The 15,999-nt window shown below is 46.3% G+C and overlaps 1 protein-coding gene; it reads right to left on the bottom strand.

The window, feature by feature from the left end:
• Positions 1-2,391: 2,391 nt before the first annotated feature.
• GSTUM_00011577001 (uncharacterized protein) lies at positions 2,392-4,114 on the bottom strand. XM_002841985.2 has 4 exons: positions 3,957-4,114; positions 3,807-3,895; positions 3,383-3,744; positions 2,392-3,332 (listed from the first exon to the last, which is right to left on the bottom strand). Exons 1-4 carry the CDS (start codon positions 3,961-3,963, stop codon positions 2,531-2,533), a joined length of 1,260 nt encoding a protein of 419 aa, XP_002842031.1. The 5' UTR covers positions 3,964-4,114; the 3' UTR covers positions 2,392-2,530.
• Positions 4,115-15,999: the final 11,885 nt, after the last annotated feature.

The following is a 15,999-nucleotide window of genomic DNA, read 5'->3' as shown; positions in this document are numbered from 1 at the left end:
TATGCTGCGAGAGCAGTCGCTGCAGGCCCCAACACCGCCGAAGCTGTGGCTATACGCCCCAGCAGTTCCAACCATCCAGCAGCGGTCTTCCTAAACCTCTTCACGTCATTGAGCAGTGCCAAAATCCAAGCTAGCCCCGCGGCAAATGCAGCGAGGCACTCGGAGCGGACGATGTCTACTCTCGCCTCGACGAATGAGTTGCCATGAGTCGGAGGAGCTCCTAGGACCAGACGCGACGCGAGGGCAAGGAAGGAATCGCCGGTCAAAAAAAAAAAATCAAGGGCTCTTTACCACTGCATAGCGGAGACCGTAACGCATGCCATTCGTTTCCTGTATCAGTTATTCATAATTATGTAACAAGCACTAATTAAACAAGAACTTCCTATTCAGCACATGGAGCTGACCATCCCGGTGCTGGGGTAGTAACCCAATTTCTGGCACTTTAATGAACCCCATAGCCAACGCTGGCGCCATCACCAGTCATTTTCAACCGTTGTATTTGAGTTTCAAGAACAGATTCTTATAATAGTTGGCTCCTACTTGATCTGCTGTAAACTCTCCAAGCCCCTCTGCCGTTGCCGTTTGGGTCCAATTTGCCAACATCTGGAATTCCACCTCCAGTTTCCATCTCCCATCGACCCTTGTAAGGGCGGTAGCTCGCTTGTCCATTGCGGTTACCATGTGGGGAAATACTATCAGTACTCACGGTCAGAAATTAACCTAGCCAAGGATACCGGTCAAAAAGAATCAGCATACCTAAAAAAACCTTTGCCTCCTTGCAATCAAAACCGTAGAGAGCATTGAAGGTACAATAGTATTGTATTAAGCCATTTTCGAGAAGACAAACATCTGAGGTAACATCTCCCTCGTGCGCCACCTCATTTCCAACGCGGATTGCGGTATGATCTCCTATCCTATGGAACTCACGGCGCTGCTGAAATGTGGTGAAAAATCGTTCTCGAATTGCGACAGCATACCTTTTAGAGGCCGGAGGAGTGTAAGTTCTTTCGTCATTTGTTGGTTTTCCTCCCTCAAGTTGCGGGTTTCCTCCTTCAAGTTCCGGGCTTCCTCCCTCGAGTTTTGGCTTTCCCCCAGTAGTCGTTGTACTTGTGTTTCCATCTTGCGAAACGCTTTTAAAAGTGACCTCCCCTCTGGATTGGTATACGCAGCCTCAGGCTGACTGTAAGAGCCAACTTGAATGGGAACAATGTGCGGAATAGATAGAGTTAAGCTATCCTTAACGACAGTAAACTGCTGGATCACATCACTGCTACCATCGACCTCGGTTCAAACCAGTCCTAAGACCATCTCCAAGATTGCAGCATAGTTAGCTATCAATACACAGTTCTCGTGTGGCAATTACCTTCGGCCCCTGAGTGGTAGTAAGGATGAAAGGAGCGGTTCTGCAGCCAATGGTTGGTACAGAGCGTGGGACTCCAGTTGAAAACAAGTTGGTGATTGATAAAGACAATGAATTTGAGAAAGCGAGAGGATACTTGTTCTTGCGGGAGAAGAATAGAAGTTTGATTAGGATGGTGTGAAAAGGAGGAAAGAGCAAGGAGGGCCACTTTGAAGCGGTTTAACCAGTGGAGCGGACCAAGTGACATCATTGAGAGATTTAGTCAAGTAGGGCCAGCTAGAAACTCATCACAGCTTGTGGTTCAGACTATGACAGCACTTTGTAGAGTAGTACAAGCGAATGCATACACTTGGACCTACTCGAAAGCCCTTTTTTTCGAATTCGTTTGAAATGATGGCATCTCATGGATTATTTGGTCAATCAATTTGTTGCATGGTCTTTTGCTCCAGAGCTTGTGCTGCCACCTCACATAGGCTCAGTGAACCCAAGCGTCCAGTCCATCAGTCCTTGGGTGCGGACCGGACGGATGGCAGTGCATGGGTGGATGCCCGGGACGGATGGGCGGGCCCTACAGGTGACGGCCAGGCCCTGCAGGTAATGACCGGGGCCTGTAGATAACCGCCGGAAGATGCCATCCGTTCTAAGACTGTGGGGCCCGGCGTCAGCCCTCTGGGCGGCCGTCTTTGCTCGGGTGTGGGGGGGGGACGCCGTGCCCCGGACGGTTGGGGATGCTGCATAGGTTCCCACTCGCCCAGCGTGGCTTGGGGTACAGGGAGGTAAGGCTGTCATTTTCAGGTTCGTAGATTTTTGTTTAGGACAAGAGCTACTATTTCGGCTACCTGCATCCGTGTAGAGTGCGCGGCGCCGACATAAAGGTTTTCGATATCGTAAATCGAAGCTTAAATCCTCCCCTGAGTGCTGCGGTACCGATAATCTGGGGTCCCTCCGACCAGAATGCAGCAGACGAATGCCGTCACAGGTTAAATATCAAACCATATGCAATGCAATAGGGCCCCTAGGTTTGGCAATGATTTTCGGATGCTAATCGCGCGGCTGCAATGCCGCCACATTCCAGTGGGAGAAGTGATGTTGTCACCCAAGCTACTTATTATACAGGAACCCCCAGCTATCAGCGAAGGAGAGAGTCTAATGATTCCTCTAGCAATCCACCTAATACTCCGCAACCCAGACAGCAGCCATTCCCATTCCAGTCCCAATGCACATGGAAGTCAATCCGATCCTTCCACCCGTTCTCTTCAACTCGGTCATCAGAGTTGAGACCTGGCGCGCGCCAGTACATCCAAGAGGGTGACCAAAAGCGATGGCTCCTCCCTTGGGGTTGATCTTTGCTTTGTCCAAACCCAGCTCCTCCGCACACCACAAGCACTGAGAGGCAAATGCTTCATTGATCTCGAAAACGTCAACATCATCCTTTGTGAGACCAGTCTTGGCGAACACCTTGGGGATTGAAGCCCAAGGACCGATACCCATCAACAAGGGCTCAACCCCAGCGACTGCCGACGTAACGAACTTGCCAATGATCTTCTGCCCGAGCTTCTCAGCAGCGCTACGGCGCATGAAGAGAACGGCAGCGGCACCGTCGGAAATCTGAGACGCATTTCCAGCGTGGATTGAGCCGTCCTTGGCAAAAGCGGGACGAATCTTGGCCAAACCCTCTGCGGTCATTCCAGGGCGAATTCCATCATCTTTGTCAACGATAATGCGCTTGGTCTCTCCGGTCTTGGGGTCCTCAAAGCTGACTTCGAGTGGGTAGATCTCTTCTACGAAGAGACCAGCCTTTTGAGCTTTCTCGGCCTTCTGGAATGATGCGGCAGCGAAAGCGTCTTGTCTGGTTCGAGAAATGTTCCTGTCCTTAGCCATCTGCTCTGAAAGAACGCCCATGGGAACCGTGCAGTTCTTGGCTTGGACATTGCTGTCGAGGAGCTCAGAAAATTCGGTAACAGCACTAGGGCTATCGAAATGTCAGGAACAATCATGAGGAGTCGGGTAAGAGTAACATACCCGTACTGAGTGCTCATGCTCTCAACACCGGCTGCGACACCAACATCGATTTGTCCACCACGGATTGCGTTAGCAATGTTGGCACACGCAACCAGACCGCTGGAACATTGCCTGTTCAGCGAATATACGGCGGTCTCGACGGGGAACCCAGCAACCAAACTAGCGGCCCTGAACTCGGTAGCACCACCACCAGGGGCGAGTACACTTCCTACGGCAACGTCTTCAACAACGGCCGGGTTGATTTTAGAGCGCTCGATGAGCCCCTTGAGCACACCGACCAACAGGTCTTGTGCCGGAGTATCTTTGAAACCACCGCGCCCACCCTTTGTTAAAGCTGTTCGTAGAGCGCATGTCACAACAACCTAGAAATTCTGTTAAACCTATTTTTTAAAAAAGAAGAAAACCAGGGGTTATCGTAACGTACATCATCGGCGTGCTTCTCCAGGAGATTGTCGCGGGCTGAGTTGTTGCCTGGAGCAAGCTGCTTTGTAATCTGGTTGAGGCGAGCGGAGGCTGGAACCGAGTCAGTTCCTGAGTCCCAGAACAAGGGGTAGGTGGCAGAGGGCCAACCAACCAGACATCGCGATGACAGCTTCAGAACAAACACAAAAATGATATATCTAGGACTTGGTGAGGGAGGCAGACAATGTGAAGGAGCGGGGGGAAGAAATGAATGGAGAAGAGGAGGGGTGATAGAAATAGTTTGGGGAGGCTTTCGGCGGAAGCTTTGCTTGAGAATGACATGTGAGGCCAAAAACTATTGCTGCAGTCTAGATATCGTACAACCGCCAAGCCATTCCCTGACCTTCGGACGCAGCATGTGAAAAGCGGGTGATTCAGGTGATCCTACGTGTGCCGGGGTGGGTAGACTAACTTTACAGTGCGGGCTTACAGTACTCGTACAGTACAAGCACTCGTGCTCCAGTTGGCCATACGCCAGCCGAGGTCCTACCCTGCCTTTTGCGGGGACCTCTTTTGCGCTCCCTCGGACCGGAGTAGATTTTCACCATGCCCTTATCGGTAATTTTATGTGTCGGTTTTTCGCACCTAAAATATATATCCTAAACTCTGTTCTTGATCTATGATCCACAGAGTTGATTGGAGCCCCCCACTTGTGAATTTCCCGGCGTTTAAAGAGTGTGAAACTGCGAAAGACCTATCGCGCTTCGTCATACCTCGGTATCATAAGCGATCACTCGTTGAATTAGACTAATTATTGAATTCGAAACTTATCAAGGTTTCTGGCCTTCTGCAGATCAAAAGCCCTAACTAAACACAATTTTTTGGAGAAGATAAAGGGCATGGAATGTGTAGTCGGCATCCAGTATGTAGCTCTATCTGAATAAGTATCTTGCTTGCATTCCACATCTGAGGATTCCTGGAACCGTCATTGTGAGCAGTACCCTGCACAAAAGGGTCTGATAACCGTCCCCCGGGATCTGAAATACAAGGCCATGCTTTATTTACCATTGGTTTGCGCTGTCGTTTACTGGTCTGTCTAGCTTCGCAGGAAGTATTTGGACCTGAATGAGCCAGAGACTTTGGATATACGGTCTGTAACCTAGGTTTGATTTCTAGCCCACTAGGAAACCCGTTTCTCATATTCGCGGGCTCACAATATTTGAGGTGAAAAACTTAACTTAGTCACTCTCCAGAAACTAACTAATATCAGGGAGAACTCCAAATCTTATATCATAGGATAAACAGCTTATAAAGAGAGGATCGCAAGAGATAGAAAACGCGGTTGAAATGAAATTTAATAAAAGACACCTAGTGCGAGGGTAAAACATTACCAAAGCCACTAATGGCCACCATATCTAATATTATACTGCAAAATAAATAGCGCACCATCAGCTACAACCACTCATCCCCATCACCGATTTCCACTACACCGTAACCCAAAACTCTATCCAACACCAAATCAGCCCCCCACTCCAATTCGTACCCGGCCGCACTCCTCGGGAACCACCGCCACCATTCATCCCACGGCCCAGGCTCCATCGCCTTTACAAATTCCCAATACTCTGGATACCACCCTCCAAACTCCCAGTCAATCAATGCAAGGACTTCCAAGCTCTCTGGATCGATCATAATATTTCCTGGATGAAAGTCGCCATGCGACAGGACAATTCTATGGGACGTTGATAGTAGAGAATTCAACTGTGGGGACTCAGCCCTCGAGATAGTATTGGGAGGGTTGGATAAGAGGAAATCGTTGAATTCCGTTTCGGAACAGATGTTGTAACCGATGCGAGTGTGCTGGCGCCAGTCCTTCACAATTCCGTTCCAGCCCAGTGGACTGCCGGGCGTATATTCTATCTCCCTTAAGGAAGATAGGACTCCTGAGAGCTTTTTGGAGACGCAGATCCTCTGTTCGTGATTAAGGACACTCCAAGCATCTTGAAGGGTTTTGCCGGCAATGTGTCTCATAAAGACATACGTCCTCGACCCAACACGCAGCACACCATAGGTTTCAGAGACAGGGATGTTGCGATTTTGCGCCCTAATGTAGTCGATTAGGTCTAAATGGTCCAGATTTTCCTCCGAGATGTGGATTTTGGTGGTCAATGTTGGGGAAATGTTTACAACGCAGATGGAACGGGAGGGGATGAATCTTGTACAAAGGATGTCTCCAGCGAGAAGGAGGGCAGTAAGGCTTCTGGTTATGGTTTCTGATATTTGTGGAGATGAGAGGTCGGGGAGGGCGTTTTTGGAGACGTTTAGTATGGATAAAGCTTCCGGGGATAGTTGCTTTATTATGGTGATGGGCTCCTTGGTAGGTGGTAAGAATGATTCTTTCTGTTTGGGAGACCAGCCAGATTCATTATTAATCTTAGCGGTTGATGAAGAATCCTTGGAGGAGACTAACTTAGTCTCGTATTCATGGCTCATGTCGACTTCCCGGAGGAGAAATGTTAACAATAAGAGAACGAAACGGGATCTGGAAAGGGAACACAAATGTTAAGCAGGCTTCACTCGCTGGCAGTCAACAATTGGAAAAGGTGGGCAATGGCACACGCTCAATAGAGGGTCTGCCGGGTTCGTGCTGGTGCGTCTTCGGTCAAACGCTCACGATCAACGAAGTATCCAAACGACGGGTCGGCACAGACACGGGAGAGCAGAAAGAGCGGAGGAAGGAAATGAAGGAAGAAAGCAAACTAATTATTGCCGCGGTCACGCCCTTGGGAAATGTTCGTGGTTCTCTTCTCGTCAGTTTCAATGTGGATGTCTCCGCGAGGAAGGGAGGGAGGGAGTGTAGAAAGAGGTTCTTTTATATAATTCGAGCAGTCTAAAATGTGCGCCAGACATTTAATTTTCAAATTCTATAGGCTCTGAAATCCCAAACATCATTGAAAAAAGAAAAACCTGCTTAACCTCCTCCCTCATCTTTTGTTTAATAAATAGGGGGGAGGGGGGGTTATTTCTCAACAATGTTTGCGATTGCAGAGCCTATAAAATTTGATAATTAAATGTCTGGTGTACATTTTGGACAGCTCACACCATAAATTATCATACGTCTCTAGAAGATCCACCTCCACAGCACTCCCGCCCGACAAGTCACCACGCGATCCCTATCGAGAACTGCCCGCAAGCAGGATACGCAGATGAGGGCATGCGCAAAAAATGACATGGGGACATTCCCGTTCCCACGGTAGCGACCTTTCTCAAACTTAATCTTATCATATGATACGGCAACAGTTAAAGTTTTTACGCACAGCAGCGTTAGTAGCCGGTTGCAGCACCTCCAAATCCGCATGTGTGTCTGCCACCCTATCAAGGTATCGTACCTTTGGAGATCAGGAATGTTGTCGTTTCCAGGAATCTTCCTAGGGATCCCGGCATTGAACTCGGCCTGACTTTTCTTGTGTTCAACCCAGTAAGGATTGTCAACTGGCTCTCACTTCATACAGACTCGGGCGTTGGTGAAGGGTATATACGTCGGAGGGCGAATGGGCTGTCCCGGGTTGAAGGTAAGGGAGTGCGTTCGTTCTGGATTGGGCCGCAACGTATCGTACCGGGAGAGCGAATGATATTCAATAGTCTTGACCGGGGGGGTCTCTTTTTTCATCATTATGGCTTTAGAAACAATACCGTATTCGAGTAGAAGGGTCTTACTGCCCGAGTAGTGCAAGTGTGCTCTCATGATGTAAGGTTTGGGGGAAAGGGTAGCCGCAACTTATCGCAGGTCACCCTCTATGACACCCTATGGTTACAGGTAACCCCTTTTGCCTCTGTCTCAATCAATCTCTGTTGCATAGCGGAAATTTGAGAAAGTTTCAAATTTCGTCGTAAGCGTTCTGGAACATCCGCTATGGCCGCCACACCCGGCAGGCGCGGCAGGCGCGATAGTACCAACTGTGAGGTTACACCGTGGAGATGTTGCTACCGCCGCTTGTGTAGTATACCGTATTCACTTCTAAGATTCGCTATCTTGGTTAGGTCGCTAACCTCGACACCAGCCCACGATAGGCTTGGATTGGCAAGTTAACGGAATTGCGAAGGTCGGTTAAATTAGGCAAACATGGCTAGGGAGGGACTAGGCTGTACTGCGTTAGGAAAGCGCTAATCCTTTTCCCAACAATTTTTTTGTCTCCGAGTCCCGAACCACACCTAATGGAGCTAGCAATTCTCAAGAGTAAACACGGTACCGTACTTGAGTAGACTAGAGTACGAGTAGAGTATTGGTACCGTATTAATTCGTGCGGCAGTAGGGGTATTCAAAGTTGAAGTACTTGAAAAAAAAGGTAGCTTACTTTCCTGTTTCATGTAAGCTTGGCACAGCCAGAAATGGTTAATTTACTATAAATCTAGCTTACTAGATATTACAGGTTTTCCTGGTAGATATGGATGTTAAGAGGTCAGTAACAAGTAAAAGTAGGTATGTAGTAGCAGAGTATGCAAAGATTATATAATTAGAGTAGGAAGAAAAGAAAATGAAATGAAGAAAAAAAGTGATATTCAAACAACCTCAATCAGGATCCAATGCCATGCACCTCTGAAAAAGCAAGAATTCTTTATCAACTTCATGATATATGGTTATTGATTACCATTATTCAATCAATATTCGATGATGATTTGTCTCTATATTCTTCCTGTCTTCAGCTATCGCACTCAGCCCATTTTCAACCTCTGAATGCCAAAGACTTTAACCTGAACCGCTTTTTCATTATATTAGAGACTCCTATGATGATAAATTCCAAAGGGGAAAATATACTTGAGATATGTTTTGATGGAAGGGAGGAGGGTCTAGGAGCAGATGAAATGGAGACAGTTGAGTTGCTTGGACTTGGAATACCAACGATACAGTACTTGATGCCATGAAATCTGATACCATGTTCTGATTATATGTTCAATTACTATATATGTAATAAATCAAATGTGAAATGTTTTTAATAAAAAAGACCAGAGATTAATATAAATTAGATTTTCACAATTTCAGAAGATAGATTTAAAGCTTTCTTTCGAATAAAGTGAAACTCATTTGAGTGACTATTCTTACATATTCGTACCGATCCCATTTTCCACAATAACTCCAATAGTCCTCAAGCCTCTCTAGTAATTCAGTTAGCAATAGCTTTATATTTCTTGTACTTCAATGGTGTATCAACAGTTTGCGGAGTGGCTCAATTAGGAATTGGTGAAGGAACTGCAAGATTACACTATAAGTATATCTGCTCTTGTTTGACTTCTTTCAATGCTTATCAAATGGCCTCAACAAGGAAGCGGGGAATTCCAGGAGATGAGGATTGGGATTAAGCAAGATAGTGGGTTTCCGGGATGTATTGGCTTCCTGGATGGTACAGATATGATTTTATGATATAGATCCTCATATCATGGTGAGATATATTTCAACAGGAAAAAAAATATGCCTTATATATACAAGGTATTGGTGATAGTGAATGGAGATCCACCTTCATTTCAAGTGACTTTCCTGCCTCTGTTGGTGATGCAACAGTTTTCTATAGAACTTCATTTTTTAAATAACTAAGCAAATTTTTTTCAAGGCCGGACGAGTACATTTTGGCAGATAAGGCTTATTGTATTACCCGTTGCTGCATGACACCTTATAAAGAATCCCTTGCAAGCTGAGAGATTGGAGAATTTAAGGATTTTAATAGAACGTTAGCAGAGACATGAATTAGAGTTGAGCATGCCTTTGGTGTTTTGAAAAACAGGTGGCCTTCCTTATGAGAAATGCCAATTAAAATAACTAATTCAAATAATTATATACAAGTTATAGCTTGGATAATGACCTGTATAGTATTACATAATTTTCATTGTAGTATACAAAACGATGAGGAGTGGTGGCCTTAACATGAGATAGAAAGGGATTATGAGATAGAAAATGATGAAAACTTGAATGATGAAGTATAGGACAGGAAGCTGAACAACAGGCTGGGACAGAATAGAGAAACAGAATACGTGAATTTTTTTTTTAAATAGAATATAATTAAAGAAATAATCCAAGAATTAAAAAAAGAGAAATAGAAGGAATAATCAATGTACGATATATAACTTTTACAAAAAAATAAAAATAATAATTCAAAATACAACTCAAGCTTTTATATTTATAAAAATATCATATCTTACTTCAAACCAAAACCCCTCCTACTATTATAACCGCCTCTTCTCAATGTCCCCAGAAGCTGAAGAAGCAATAAATAAGTTCAGCATTGTTCAACCTTTGTCCATTCTCTTTCCAGTTCTAGCATTTCTCTTTCTAAATCAATTTCTCTTTCTCATAATTGGCTTTGTTGTAGAAGATGTTGATTCAAAAAGTCAAACTTTTTGTTCTCTCCCTGTACCCTCGCTGATGCAAGAATACCAACTGGTTCTACAAGGGAATTAGATCCACTCTTGTTTCTTTGTTGAATCCTAAATGATACCTCTTCTTCTCTATCAACCCATAATATTTCCGGAAATTGGCATTATCTCGATCTGTGAGTAGTAGTATCCTAGATTGAATTTGAAGAATTAACTCCTTACATTTCTTGTCTTTCTGGGTGTGGTTCCATAATTACAGCTACCTCTCCACTTCTCTCATCCGGTTCTTCTTCCTCCTCTCTACTCTCACTCACATACAACTTATTTTCAACCTTAACCTCCTTTTCTTGTTCTCCTATATTATTAAAGCTTTGAATTTCAACTGCTATGCTCACTACTACCAGGAATTGTAGGAGCCACAGCTACTAGCAATTGGTCAATAGTAGTAGCTGTACTGATCGGATTGAGCCCAGAGTCATAGGAGACTGGTGGTTGTATATTGGATCAATTACTAAGAATTATTTCTAGCTGGAAGAAGTATTTGCAACGGGATAGAAGCTTCTCTATAGAATTTATTTTATCAACTTAGTAATTCTTAAATCATAAATAAACAATAAAGATAGGAGAAAATAATTCGTACTACCATACCTCATAAACTTCTTCTTCCTTCATCTAAATCTTGTTCTGACAAATGCCATCCACTTTAGTTATTCAGATTTGCCACAGCTTGAAAGGTTTTCATAAGATTACTGTATTTGTATTCAACCTTAAAATATTCTGTCATAGGTATTTACATTGCAATTATCACGAACATGGCTTAGCATGGAAAAGGTTTTCACGGGACACATGGGTATGAGTCACAGGTATGTTATTGTTTCGCGCATATAACTCATTCGGGTTATATGAGTTGTTATGTGTGGGATTTGTGATGCTTTCGCACATGGCTCAAGTATGAGTCATGGGACGTACGTCTGACAAGTATGCCCTGCAAGGGTGCCTTGCGCGTAAGCCTTGCGCATATGATTTATATTTCGCACATGACCTCATTATGAGGTCATGGGTTTCGCGCATATGACTCAGTCGAGTCATATGACTTGTTTATTATGTTATGATTGGTTTATGAGGTTTGCACATGACCTTGCTATGAAGTCATGGGTTTTGAGCATGTGATCACTTTGGTCACACGATTAGTTTGTTATGATTTGGTTTCGTACATGTGACCACTTTAAGTTACATGACTAAAGGCAGGAAGAACATTATATAAGGAGGTCGATGCGGCCGAGGAAGATAGGTTCTTCACGCTTTGTTCTAAGTACTTTTCCTCGTCCTTGCCGTCGCTTTGCCCTGAGCGTTTCTTTCGCTATTATGATGGGCCTTGATGCCTTTGATTCTGGGGGAGATATCTGAGTTCGCTCAGTAGTTCCTGGGGTCTTTGGTGTTGAGGTCTGTTAGGCGTTGCGTGGCGGATAACTTGTTTGCGTCTCATTTCGTTGGACTGGTTATCTCACGATACTAGCACTTCGAGCACTCATCACGGTCGCATACGAGCCCCTTTCGGTAAAATGTCTACGGCTTCCTGTCTATCGTCTACTTGCAGGTTTCGCGTTCGATTGGGGGGATTGAATATTGTGTTTGGGGGGATCACCCGTGTCATTCTTTGGGCCAGCTCATGTCATTTGTTGGGTTTTAACGGAGTCCTTAGTTCTCGCGATACAAAACGCCCTTGGGTTAGACTGATGACCTTCCCAAGTATCAACACGTTGTACCGGCCGCATCAACCCACGAGGGAGGGGGCCTTGCCGCCCCCCCCCCTCCTCGTTACTACATGTTTCTACGGTCGGGATCCTACGATGTTGTTTATCGCCGTTCCCTTGGAGTTTCTGTCCTTGCGGCATTTACAGCGATTCAGTCAGGCATTTCCTCCTCGCACCCGTGGGGATGGCTTTGATCCTGAAAAATCTTACCCCCTGGTGTGGTGATTGTTGCTACCTGGGGTGGTGTGGGACGATTGGCTGCCAGACACTTGCGTTGTCTGCGCATCCGAGTAGTTCGGTTGTGGTCTGTGGTTGGCGGCTTCACCCATTGCAAGTGGGGCCTACCTCCTGTTTGTCTGCTTCTGTTCATTCGCCCTCCCCCTTCTTGTTGAGTCAGTTGGGGATGCCCTTTGCCCGTTGTTCGGTCCGTGCCTGTTGCCGGACCTGTGGGGCTGGCTTTGGCTGGCTCTGCTTACTCTTTCCCGACTCGGTTGGATTTCGGTTCGGCTGGGTTGGACGGTATGGCTGGTGCCCGTGCCTTCGGGTATTGGTGCTGCCTCTTTTGTGACTCCCGGCTGTGGCTGGTAGGCTCCCCTCGGCTATACGGTGCTGGGGGTTGGGGCTCTGTTCGTGTGGCCAAGATCAATGGCTGTCTGGCGGGGCTGGGTATAAGCTGTCCTGTGGCCATCGGATGGTTGTTCTGTCTGAGGGGCTGGGGGGGCTGGATGGACTCTGTGGCGTCTGGTGTGTGGGGCTTGGGGGGGGGCTGATTGGGGGGGAGAGGCACCTGCCAGCACCGGTCGGACATGCGTCAGGTTGGGCGATGTCTAATTAAGTGTTTCCGGACCGGTTTGGGCTGCTGGGTGAAGCTGCTGAGTGCTGTAAAGCTCCCCGTCGGACCGCTGGGCTGATGGCCACCTGTGCGGATAGTGGGTTGCGACCGCCTGGTTGGACTTGTTTGAGTTCTGCGTGCTGGGTGTTGTGGAAGTTTGTTTGGTTTCTTTGGTTTGGCAATGGGCATGGCTGGCAGGGGCAAGGCACCACGGGTAGGAGATAGGCTCCACTGACTATTTCGGTCTGTCACCACCTCTATGTATTTCTTTTGTTTATGAGTTTGTTTTGGGGGACAGGTAGCGGGTACAGGTCCTCCTCACCATTATGCTCCTCAGAGGCACTTGGCAAAGTGGGTTTATAGGGTTGACGGCCTGGCATGCGGATGCGAGAGGTGGACATGTTGGTCACCTCCTCTCTGCCATTGTGTCGCCTGTAGTTTATATTTGGTTTGGTTTGTTGTTGGTTTTCTACTGCGGTAGAGGTGTTGCGGGACGGTATTTAGACCGAGTGGTAGTGGTTTTGATTTTGTTAGACGAGGAACCTGGTTGGGTTGGTCTCTTTCTCGGCTTCGGCTACGCTTGGTGCTGGTTGGCTTCATACCAGAGGGGCTACGGACTTGGACCGAGGAGGGTGCTGGGTTGTTTGATGGTCTTGTAATTAGTTTCTGTGCGGGCATGACTCGGGAATGGCAGGTGCGGGACCGTAGACTTAGTTATCCTAGGAATAGTGGTATACCGGTTAGCGGTATCCCTGTGCCGGCGGGGGCTTGTCATGTGCCAGTGTTGGTGGTACGAGTTTAAATAAAATTAGATTGACTTCTGAGTACTTTTCCTACTTATTACTTTAACGAATATAAAACATCTTTACGATCTTTATCATTATTGCACTGTTATTGTTACGTCAAGAAAGGTCCTTCACGAAGACGAGTTAGAGAAAGCTTACGATAGGCGTTTCCGATAGAAGACAAAGGTCTTGTACTATCGGTAATGTAGGCAGAGGCCTAGAGCTATCGTAAGACAAAGAAAGAAAAAGACAGAAAGAGAAGTATCGTTCCCCATCACCAAGAACTAACTATCCAGAGAGGGATCATTACATTACAAAGCATTACCTAAGTGTGACGCCAAACCATACAAGACGGCATCTTTCAATCCAGACTGGGAAGGAGATATCGACATCAATGATCAAAACCTTAACCTAGGAGGATTCAGCGACGTATTAGATCACGTCTCAGCAGAACCCTCAAGAGCAGCAAGCCCAATAACCTCAGAGAAAGGATCACTAGTCGATAGCTCTCCTGCAGGAACTCCACGACCCGAGAGAATGTCGGGATCCGCAGTACCTGGGCAACCGTCCCCAGCCGCTCCGGCACCAGGAACCAGCATACTTGGAATGACTGAAAATCAGTTTCAGGCATTTCTCGCAGCTACGCAAAATACAGGGCAAGGAAATGTCCAACGACCAAAAGCAAAAGAGCCCGACACATACGAAGCAGCTGAAGATAAGCTACGAATATTCTTAGCACAATGTGAAGGATACTTTGCTGTTAAGGGATATGGAAATCAACATGATGAGATCAAGATTCCATATGTGGAATCTCTGCTCAGAGGACTCAAGGGGCAATGGATCATGCCTTTCCAAGATGGAAGGAAGCAGAGAGAATGGGTCACATACGAAGAATTCAAGGCGATACTCTTCAAACAATTTGGAGATCCCAACGTCAAAGAAACAGCAAGATGAAAGCTAGAAAACCTCCAGCAAGGAAAACAAACATTTTCAGCATACTGGAACGAATGCCAACTATTGGAATATGAGGCCGAGTTTGATGATGCTACTCTCTACATCATCCTCCTGAGAAACTGCAGCGAGAGACTCCGAGAGGCATGGGGAATCTCTGACCTGCGCTATATGACAGCCGAACGATTTGCAAGATGGGCAATCGATAAAGAAAGCAAATTAAACATGGTTCAAAACAACTCGGAAAACACTATAGTGCACAGAGTGGTCCAATCATCCAGGAATGTGGATGGGACCTTCAAACCGCAAGCACCTCGAGGAGAAAGCCGAGCATTACCACCAGGCGAGCCAATGGAGTTAGACAAATCAAGAGCAGGACCTGCTCTGAACTTGTCTAAGAAAGAGTACGCCAGAAGAATGAATGGGAAACTCTGCCTTAGGTGTGGAAAAGCAGGACATCAGATATGAGAATGCAGAAGCCGACTGGACAATGGATACCAAGGAAACAGAGCTGCTGGAAATAATCGTTTCCAAAATCAAAAAAGAAGCAACATCCGCGAAATGATAGCAGAAGATTTACCGGCGGAAAGCGACGAGGGTCCCCAGTAAACGGTAGTCTGGGAGACCCAAGATGTAGACCTGGAAAACCCATCAAATTAGCAAACTACTACATGGCACTACACACACAAAGAGGAGAAGAAGATGGAGATCATGTGATGATCAAAACGAAGATAGACAATGAAGAAAACAAAGAAACAACAATATATGCAATGCTCGACTCTGAGGCTACCGAAGACTTCATTGACAAAGAAATATGCGACAAATACGGTCTCCACACCAAACAAGCGAAGAAAGCAAGACAAGTCTACTTAGCGGATGGAAAACCAAGCGCTATGGGTCCTATAACCCATACGGCGACAGTGCCTATAGACATTGACAGCCATAGGGAAATGGCAACCTTCCAAGTAACAGATCTAAAAAACCATGAGATAGTCCTAGGGATGCCATGGTTACGAAAGCATAATCCAACGATCGATTGGAACGAGAACAAGATGACCTTTACAAGCGAACTATGTGGGACACGATGTCTCAACAGTTCGCCTGTGGTCTACTCAACACCGATATGGGAAGCGGAAGAAGAAACTTTGCATGCAAAGTTCGCCGAGATGTGGCAAGATAAGAGAGTCCAGATACAAAAGCTGGACCAAGGGGCAAAAGTGCCTACCAAGGGTTCCAAAGGGGCAGCAGGACATGACCTATACGCCAACGAAGGAATCAAGATACCTGCCAATGGGCAGGCAATGATAGCGACGGGAATAGCCATTGGACTCCCAGAAGGTACCTATGGACGAATAGCACCTCGCAGTGGTCTAGCGGTTAAACATCGGCTCATGACCATGGCAGGGGTGATTGACGTCGACTATACAGGTGAAATCAAAGTGGTCCTGGCCAACCTATCCCAAGAGGACTACCAAGTCCAGAAAGGCGATCGAATCGCACAGTTGATAATCGAAAAAATCAACCAAAAGA

The sequence above is a fragment of the Tuber melanosporum genome, assembly GCF_000151645.1.
Source record: "Tuber melanosporum whole genome shotgun sequence assembly, scaffold_88, strain Mel28".
Classification (NCBI taxonomy): Eukaryota; Fungi; Ascomycota; class Pezizomycetes; order Pezizales; family Tuberaceae; genus Tuber; species Tuber melanosporum.
This window is presented reverse-complemented; position numbering and strand designations above follow the sequence as displayed.

Bases quoted from the DNA above. Each gene is read 5' to 3' on its own strand.
- GSTUM_00011577001 (XM_002841985.2), bottom strand. The intron at 3,745-3,806 runs GTACGTTACGAT...CAGAATTTCTAG, and splicing joins TGGAGAAGCACGCCGATGAT to GTTGTTGTGACATGCGCTCT. The intron at 3,333-3,382 runs GTATGTTACTCT...ACATTTCGATAG, and splicing joins AGCATGAGCACTCAGTACGG to CCCTAGTGCTGTTACCGAAT.